We start from the raw sequence: 9,712 nt of genomic DNA, 5'->3' as shown, positions 1-9,712 counted from the left end.
ATACAATGTACAAACATGTCACAGGAGAGGGCCACTGTCTGACCAGGTCCCTTGGTTGAAACTACCTGTTGTACTAGTTGCACTGGATGTCTGACAATTGAGATTAAGTCATTGGGCTCCTCTCTGGTGGATGAGTCCGCCTACAGGTGGGAGATCGACCATCTGGTGACCTGGTGCAGCCAGAACAGTCTGGAACTCAACGCTCTGAAGACAGCGGAGATGGTCGCAGACTTCAGAAAGACTTCAGTCACCACTGTGGACTCCTTCTGCTTCCTGGGCACCATCATCTCCCAGGACCTCAAGTGGGAGCTAAACATCACCTCCAAAAGGCCCAGCAGAGGATTTACTTCCTGCGGCAGCTGAAGAAGTTCAGCCTGCCAAAGACAATGATGGTGCACTTCTACACCGCCATCATCGAGTCCATCCTCACCTCCCCCATCACCATCTGGTACGCTGCAGCCTGCCCTTGTCCCTGGCAGTGGCAGCAGCGTATCATTCGCTCTGCAGAGAAGGTGATTGCAGTCTTCCATCTCTTCAGGACCTGTACGCCTCCAGGACTCTGACTGTTTCAGACTCTCCCCTCTGGCAGGAGGCTGCGGTCCATCTGGACCAAAACCTCTCGCCACAAGAACAGTTTCTTTTTACGATGGCAGTGGGCTTCTTCAACAAGGCCCGGGTCCCCACTGTCAGTGACTCTCATGCCCCCCTCCCCAAACTCACACACACTCATACTGAATCCACACTTTACAACAACGCTCAACTGTGCTTTATGCTCATGTTGTTTTGCACATACTTGTCAGCATTGTATTATAGTATTATTGTATCTTTTTATATTTTTTGTATATTTGTAAATTTTTTCTGATCTCCTTACTTTTTATATATTTATATTACTATTTATGTTATGTGTACTGTAAGCACCAATTCATACCAATTCCTTGTATGTGAAAATGTACCTGGCAATAAACCAGATTCTGATTCTGATTCTGATTTTGTTTAATAGTTTTACTTTCTACTTATCATGTCGTCTCACAGCCTGACCCCGGTGTTAAAAATATGCTCAGTGTACAGGAGATTCCATGTTTTGATATTGTCACTTGTGGTACTTTTGGTTTAGCCATCTTTCATCATTTCCACCCACCCTATGTTTTATTGTTGTGGCGATGATAATGAAGAGAACGAGCCAGCACCACACTGACCAATGAGGATGACAGAATCTGTAGATTGACATCAGTTCTGGCCAATAGCATTCCTGGAGGAAATGTGTTTATACCAGCCCCCTTTCCCCGTACAAGGCGACTGTTTTGGTGAGTTAAGGAAAGTTCATTGAAATCATTTGGGGGTTTTAAAGCGTTGAATTTGATTAATGATTACGCTATTTGAATGATTTCCCCCTGAACTTGGCGCACGAGTAATAATGTGAAATTGACAACGTTTATTTTTTGCCGTATCTGCAGTTTCGCTGCTCTCCCCCTGACGCTTCATTGTTGACGTTAGCTTTAGTTGTTGTGTTGTAACTGCTTTTGCGCAGTCGGATGGCTCGTCCGTTTTAATGTATTTAATCATATTTCTACACTCCGAATCTCATTGATTTTGTTAATGTGTCCGTTAAAACACAGACACCAACGCCTTTTCTCGTTTTCGTCGACGTAACTTCAGTATTTCAACGGTACTTTTTGTTTCGTGACAACAAATAACGCTGCTTCGTCTGAAGTTTTGCGAAGCGTTAAAAAAACGATGACACCAGTAGCATTTAACAGCAGCGGCTAGTGTAACGATAGTCCGTTTATTCTGGATGGTTAATTTCGTGCTTTTTACTCATTTTGAACTACTTGCTTTAAATGTATTATCGCTGCCCTCGACTGAATGAATGGGCTTTTTATGCGCATGCGTGCAGGATCTGAAAGTTTATAAACAAGAGGGAGTCACATGACAATATTGTGAAATAGATAATAAACTAGTTCTTATCATGTTTACGTGTTAGAAACAGAACATCCCAAAGTGTTGTGTGTACATTTATATCCGCACTCTTCCATTAAATAGTGAAGTGGTATATATACAGGAGCTCTGAGAATGTGTCTAAACTTAGCGGTGTTATTATGTAATGGCAGGCAGCCCAGTGTTACCTTATGTCTCCTTATGTCACCACAACCATAAATAGCCTATACATTACAGCTCAGTGAAGGATTAGGTTTGTGTGTGTCATGTTCATGTGTCCCAGTGGGGACTTAAACTTGAATGGACACTAACCGATGGGGACTTGTGTCACCTCGGGGACAAAAATTGAGGTCCCCACAGGTAGAGACTGCTTTCAGGTTACAGTTGGGGTAGGGTAAGGGTTAAGGTTAAGGCATGTTGTTGTAGAGGAACAAAGGTGTGTGCGTGGGGGGGCTGGGGTGGGGGAATAGTGGGTTTTTGGCCCATGGGATTCTGGAATAAGGCTAATGCTGATACAGATGTCAGTAATGTTTACCTATTATAACTTGCAGCTAAACATTACTGACATTACATGACATTTTCCATTGACCTTTAATCTAATCATTTACAAAAAAAAAACTATGATGCTGATCAAGTGAGACTTGTTGTTTATAGTTATTCAGCTGTCTGCATGTTTCAGTGACTGTGGACATCATGGTATGGGAGGTGGTGACCCCAGCTGTGCCGTCCAGCGACCCCATACACCAGAACGTGCGAGATTCAGAGGCTCAGGGTGAAAACACAGGTAACCACAGAGCAGTGGACTGCAGAGTTAATGTGCATCCGTCTGTACTGTGTAATTACTGACGCAAAACTCTGAAAGGGATACGCCAGTGATTTAGAAAAGATCTTCATGTAGAGTTTCCCTGTAACTGCCAGACTAATCTCTGCAATTGTGAAAGCTGTTTGCAAACCTTAATATTATTATTTGATAATAACAAGTAATCAGTGATTAATTAATAGCGACAATATTAATATTCTAAGAACAGATTAGTCAACATAGATTGGGAATAGATTCAGAAAACACACCACCATTTGGGAAATAGACATCTTTAATTTAATTTGCGTCATTCTAAAGGCTATCGTCAGTCTATCTATCTTTCCAACACTTTAATCTCCTGTTGTTTGGCTGGGCTTCCCTTCAGGAGTGAGGATGGATGCAGATGGAGACCAATCACACGGCCTGCTCTGCTGCGAGGAACGCCTCCCCTCCTCGCCTGGCTTCCCCACCAGCGACAGTTACATGGAATATGGTACATAAAGGCACGGGCATACACCGGGTTTAACGCAGCGGATGGATGAATGGCATAACACATGTGCGCTTCAAACTTATCAACTAGTGTTTCGTTTTCTCCCCCTAGATGACCTTCCAGACCTGCAGGAAGTTCAGGAGGAGGCAGAGCCAACAGCACCACCTGTCTACCAGGTGGATGTGGGCGTGTCCCACCAAGAGCGGCACACGCACACACAGCCCCCTGACACACACTGGCTGACGCAGCTAGCGCACATCGCCACCGGACCTCAGAGTCCACTGCTCCAGGAGCCCTCTCACAGCAGGTAAGTGCTCTGTGTACTTCCCCATGTGCTTGAATGTCACAGATGAAAGGTATGAATGTAACATTGTATATAAGGTTGGAATGTGTCTCCCCAGCCATGTTACAGATCTAAACAAAAATAACTTGTGAGCAGGGCCTTAGCCAAGATTTTAGAAATACTGAGGTCATGGTTCTGCAGTCACCCGGTGCATCCTCAGCCTCCTAAGAAATTTAAGAAGCCACTAAAAAAAGTTTTTCTTTTCCCACATATTCTAATGAATTTAACTGTTATTATAATTTATGTTCTGTAAGTTCTTATCTCTCTGCACAACTCAGTTTCACGATGCAGTTTGAAATCCTGGCCCAATGACAGGAATGTCATTCTGGTGAAGTAATAAAAGCTTTATTGCTACACAATGTTTTGGGCCTATGACACTCAAATGTAAGAATTTTGACTCAGAATAAGGCTTAAAATATGCCATTTGTATGTAATCGCAGAATGTAAACTAATCCTTAGACTGTTAAAAACCTGAAAGTTCCTGAGACAATACTGAGGGAGATGACCTTGGCGTTCTCAGTGGTAGCTATGGCCTTGCTTTTAAGCATACCAAAATTAGAATCAATATTCACAAGTACAACATAAAATGCAGCGCTGCACCAAAGTGACTGTCTGACACAACACCAACATGAACATTAAGAAGAATTAAGATATTCTGTAAGCTTTAATTTTACAGTAACACCACTTGTGCTATATTGCATCAGACCTACAAAAGTATCATTCTGTCCTACATTTGCTTCTACAAGTTAGGGGATTGTCTGTGTTGTTGGCAGTAGGAGCCACTTACAATCCTGTGTCATTTCCAGCTCCTCTTCGGTCTGCCTCTCCAGCGCCAGCAGTAATCTACATTCCTACGCTCGGCTTCCTCCTCCTCCTCTCTCCAGCAGCACCTTGTCGCCCCCCAGAGGTCATGGCCGGGAGTGTCGGCGCAGCAGGGTAGAGCTCGTGTTTACCTGCTTCCACTCTTTGCTTTATCATCACTCACTGTCACTCATGTGAACATGGTATCTGAAGATCAATTCAAAAGAGTTTTGAACTCCTTTTTTTAAATTTGAGTGTCATTTATTGTCTTTTACTTACCAAAACGAACCTCCAAGCCATGTGCCAGAGAAAGCTATGAGCTGCTGCAGTGTTTGTTTAGAGTGCAAACATACAGCTCTTGGCTCTATGGGCAGCTGTTTATCATAATATAATGTTGAGTAATGATATAATGCTACCGCTTCATGCTTCCACAGAAGAGCAGCGAATGTGGCTCTGCAGTGTCGACCAGATCCTCTCTGTCCGATGATGAAGACATGGGCTGGAGCGTCTCCTGGCCACCCACCGCCTGGCACTGTTTTCTCAAAGGTAGACACATGCACACGCTGAGTGTGACTAGGTGAATCAATCAGAAGGCTTCTCTGTGAGATTTAATTTGAGGCCATTATTTTTATCTCAGAGCAGCTCTTCTCTGTCATCAGGCACTCATCTGCGTTTCCACAGTGGCTCTAATGTGGAATGGCAGGACGTGGAGGACCTGGACTCTGCTGAGGAAGACTCTGGTGATGTAATGGTACATTATGCAAGAAGCTTGTGGCTTCACTTAGACTTATTGATTTGATTTTCCTTCTTTAGTGCTATGTGGACTCTGTTCAGTTCAGTGTTAATGTATTTTTAACAGCTGCGATCTGTAAAATTTGAGTAGAAGGCACGTCATTTTTCTGCCAATGGTGGAGAATGAAAATATATAGTCTGTGTGCAAAAATGAGCAACGATCCACCAAAATAAAGTAACCATACATAATGAGTAAAAACACTGATTGCTCTTTTGCAGAGTTATGGCTCTGAGGGTCTGCAGCTGGTGGAGCATTCAGAGATCGTGCTGTCTGGCCACGCTGTCCTACAGCTGACCTTCGACCCCGGGGCATTCGGACATGCCCCCATGACCGCCCGGTGCCAACTTGATCACCCCTTCTACGTCAAAAACAAAGGTAGGGGCGATACTGAGAAAACACTAACTGTGAAAAACATGAAACTGACTTCTTTACACTCAGTCTTACTTTCTGTTAGGGTGGTCGTCATTTTATCCGAGCTTGACCGTGGTGCATCATGGGATACCGTGCTATGAAATGGAGGTAGGAGGTGTGTGCCTTCCTCCAGGGCACAGAGATGCCAAACACACCGACGACTCACTGGTCTTTGACACATTCAGGAGGTAAAATAGGCGCTTACAGTATAATGCTCCATTAAACTTTGCAACTTGTAAATATCCACATTTTTAACTGAAAATGATTTAATATTAATGCTGAGTGCTGTCCTAAACCTAAAGCAACAGAAAGCCCATCAGCAGATAGCAGAGCCTTTTGTTATGTCTGTCCTCCTCAGTTACGATTTCACTCCTCTGGACTCCTCTGCGGTTTACGTGTTGAGCAGTATGGCCAGACAGCGACGTGCCTCCAGGTCCAGCGGGGAAGCAGTTTCTCCAGACAGAGACACATTACAAGGTGCTGTTCTTCAAATCTTCTAAATTTTAAGAGAGCCCACTGTCTGAATAAGCAGAAACATTAAGACCAGCCAGCGTTCGGTTTGCAAAATACAACAATAAACACTCAGGCAAGGTTCAGGATGTGTTTCAGAAAAGAGGAAGAAAACAAACCTGTCAACTGTGGATCTGTTTAAACCTGCAGACGACCACAGTCCAGGCCCCTCCCACTCTCCTCGCCAAAAGCCAACCAAAAGCCAGCATGCCAGCACAGCAGGAAGCAGCAACGCCACGCCAATCAAGTGCAAGCGGCCAATGAACGCCTTCATGCTGTTCGCCAAGAAGTTCAGGGTGGAGTACACACAGATGTACCCAGGCAAGGACAACAGGTGGGCGTGTTCTGTGTCTAAATGTGTGTTGTGAAGCAGCAGCGTTTTTCAAATGTTGATTCGAAGGTAATGTGTGTGTGTGTGTGTTTCAGAGCGATCAGCGTCCTCCTTGGTGAGCGGTGGAAGAAAATGCGAAGTGAGGAGCGGCGGGTGTTCACGGTACAGGCCAAAGCCCTCGCAGACGAACAGAAAAGACTCAACCCAGACTGCTGGAAACGCAAACGGGCCAACTCTGTAAGGGCGCGCGCACACACACACACACACACACAGCTGAAACCAGTTCTTTGTATTGCTGTCTAATTTCTCCTCTGTGTCCAACAGGGTTGTCAGGGAAATTAGGGCTGCAGACAAGAAGAGGGAACAATGAGCACAGCCTGTCGGAGTACACACAGGGTTATGGAGTTATGATGTGTAACCTAATAATATGCTTCATTATATTTTGTTAACAAAATAGCAGCAGCGTCTACTTTTTGTATACAGTTTGAGCTGCTTTAAAACAAGTCACTTCCCTTTCTCTCGCTTATGGAAGGGGCTGGATGTAACATTTTAAAGTGGTATAAATCACTACCTGTTAATAGAACACCACATTTTAACGCTACAGAGCACCGCCACGTCTCCCTCCTGAGAGGACGCTCTTTCCAAACTAAATTATAAAGCAGATCAGCTGGGTTTTATCTATGACTGGAGTTCATCTTCATGACTGATTTTACAGGAATATGACAAAACAAAAAGAGAGAGAGCAAGATTCAGATTATTTTCAGTTTCTCTTCATATGCTTGAAACAGGTGGAAGTTGTGGTGCTGTAGCATTTTAGGTAGAGAATGTAGCTATTTTCCCAAAGTGATATATGTAAAGATATATACAAAGTATTTTCTTGCCTGTATTACTTGCATTTGCACAAGACTATATATTTTAACTTTGCTTTTGTGTCATTTATCATGTAATAATTAGTTACTAAACAAATGTAGACCATAAATTCACAAGTAGTGGCCCGGAGGTTTTATTTACCTCAACTTTTTAACCAAATTTTTTTAGTGAGAGGCCTTTATATCTAAACATTCAAAGCATTTCCAGCAGTTCAGGAGACACACTCCCTTCAATTCACTCTGGATAGCTTTTATTTTGAGTGAGCTAAGTGATGAGTTTCCCGACAGTTGCTTGAGGAAGCACAATGAAATACACATTGTGCTGATGGAATTAATGCTGTGGTTTTATTAAGCTAAATTTTCTGACAGCCATTGTAGTAATAGCATTTTTCCTTGGTCTTTTGTTTTTTTTTTTGCTTTCATTTGAGATTTACTGTGATTAATACATATTTCACAAAGGATATAAAATTGCGTGGCGTATGTTACAGAAGACTGACACAAGGACTTGATTTGGATTTGTCTGCCATCATCTACACTGCTGAAGTGTTCTTTAGCAAGACACTGGATCCCCAGTAGTTGTAGGGGGCAACTGAAAAGACTCATAGAAGGAATTCATATGTATTTGCTTTTGATTCTAACATTTTAATGTGCCATAATAGGATTCCTTGTGTCTTATCAAGTACAATATGTGTGTGTGTATAATCAAAGAAACATTACTGGTGAGGGTTGATGAGGGTTCATGTTACTCAAGAAGTTTCCGGAGAAAGTTAGCTTCCACAAATTATAAAATGAGATAAATTTTTTTTCAGTGTTTGTCTTGTTCCTCTATAAAATCATATACAACTGTGGTTGTTTGGCCCCACCCCCTGTGGTTTATCTCCCCTCGTGTGTTTTGATGGCTTTACTTTATGTCAAAAGCAGGAAAAGATTATAAAACCATTTCTAGCCTCCATAAGGCAGACACTCGTAAAACGAACCTATTTTTGACAGATAGGATGGGAAGAGACAGATTAGGGCACATAGGACACAATAAATTGTGTAAATATCCTAAATAAAAACCCAGCCTATGTAATGTGATATTAACTCCAGTACAGAGCGCATGTAAACACACCCACTGCAAACATAACAAACATCATTAGGAAACTGACAGGGGTGTGGGAGCCCAGGTGTGTGAGGCTTTAGAAGCAAGTGATTGAATGAAAGCGCTTGTACTTACCTTCACATAGAGTTATATCGATGCAGAGAGAACGGCAGGATGGGGATCTGCTTAGGGTTTAAATGCTTGAGAAACTTGACATGTTTACAGAAACAGTAAAAAAAAATTAACTAATAATCTCACTGCGTAACGAGGTTTATTCTTAACGCACTATATACACTTTATCTTATGTGACTGCTACAGTATAATGTGTATGGCAAATATTAATGTGATTCTATAGAAATCTATATTTTTGGTTTTGACTTAATCTTTGGTAACCGTTCATGGTTGTGCATTGATTATTTATCTTTTGTGTATTGTTACCATCATGTCATGTACAGGTCGATCAGGGGAGACAATGCAATATAGTGTATTATAGTATGAATAAAAGCATGATAACTCAATAAGCCTATTTGTCCTGTATCGTTGAATGTTTGAGACTGTTTAAGAAAAGTAAGGGAAACATTTGAGAGTAGAACATTTTATTTTAATTATTTAAATCATACACAAGGTTTGAAAAAAATCTTAAATCATGTTGCTTCAACATGTTGCTATATACAGACTGCACCAGTTTATGGCTGGAGAAACGGGTATAGACATTAAGATGCTACTGTAATCATAAAGATAAAAAGAGATAACATTCCATTAAAACTATAAACATGATCAATATTTCCAGGCTAAAATTATCAAATAGAATCCACACAGTTATATATGTGTAAATGACTAGAAAATCACTTTTTTTCTTATAGTAAAATAGAAAATATATAGAGGTACAGTATAAACATACAGTAATTTGGCCTTTTGATGTATTCAGGGATATTTAAACAGAAAGACACATTACAGTTAGATCTGGTTCAAATCACTGTCTGGTTCAGTTGCAGGAGCCTCTAAACGATTTGTGCCATTTTGCATCCCCACGTGAGCTAAACAAATGGCACAAAGTGGAACAGTGGCACAGACAGAAGCTGCAATGTTACAAGTGATTGAGAGGTTGATTGATCGTGTCTGACGCCCTCCCTCAAAAATAAAAACAGTCACAGCAAGTGGCACAGGGAGGCAGAAGACCTGCATGGATCCACAGTCTCAGCTCTCATTTTCAGTCCGTGCCAGTAAGGTTTAACAGAAGTCCACCAATTTGTGTCATTGTCTAAACAATGTGACCACTGTCTCAGCTGAATGATGTCATGATTTTCTTACACCTGATTATAGTGATTGATTATTCTGTCGCAGGAGTG

At 42.0% G+C, this 9,712-nt stretch overlaps 1 protein-coding gene and 1 long non-coding RNA gene across 3 annotated transcripts in view; one reads left to right on the top strand and one right to left on the bottom strand.

The window, feature by feature from the left end:
- The window catches only part of LOC123984856, a 73,681-nt gene that overhangs the window by 24,242 nt on the left and 39,727 nt on the right, over nucleotides 1-9,712 (bottom strand). The gene's annotated exons all lie outside the window — the stretch shown is intronic.
- LOC123984851 (HMG box-containing protein 1-like) lies at nucleotides 1,283-8,884 on the top strand. 2 transcript variants are annotated; one of them, XM_046072045.1, is made up of 13 exons: nucleotides 1,283-1,304; nucleotides 2,615-2,719; nucleotides 3,120-3,227; nucleotides 3,336-3,531; nucleotides 4,374-4,503; nucleotides 4,803-4,914; nucleotides 5,028-5,119; nucleotides 5,380-5,536; nucleotides 5,616-5,760; nucleotides 5,931-6,049; nucleotides 6,233-6,416; nucleotides 6,509-6,650; nucleotides 6,738-8,884. In XM_046072045.1, exons 2-13 carry the CDS (start codon nucleotides 2,629-2,631, stop codon nucleotides 6,753-6,755), a joined length of 1,494 nt encoding a protein of 497 aa, XP_045928001.1. In that variant the 5' UTR covers nucleotides 1,283-1,304; nucleotides 2,615-2,628; the 3' UTR covers nucleotides 6,756-8,884. The 2 variants fall into 2 exon arrangements, with proteins under 2 accessions (XP_045928001.1, XP_045928000.1); XM_046072044.1 differs by lacking the exon at nucleotides 1,283-1,304 and adding an exon at nucleotides 2,235-2,295.

Source organism: Micropterus dolomieu, linkage group LG16 (assembly GCF_021292245.1).
Source record: "Micropterus dolomieu isolate WLL.071019.BEF.003 ecotype Adirondacks linkage group LG16, ASM2129224v1, whole genome shotgun sequence".
NCBI lineage: Eukaryota > Metazoa > Chordata > Actinopteri > Centrarchiformes > Centrarchidae > Micropterus > Micropterus dolomieu.
Note: the sequence above shows the minus strand (reverse complement) of the source record. Positions and strands in the feature narration are given on the sequence as shown.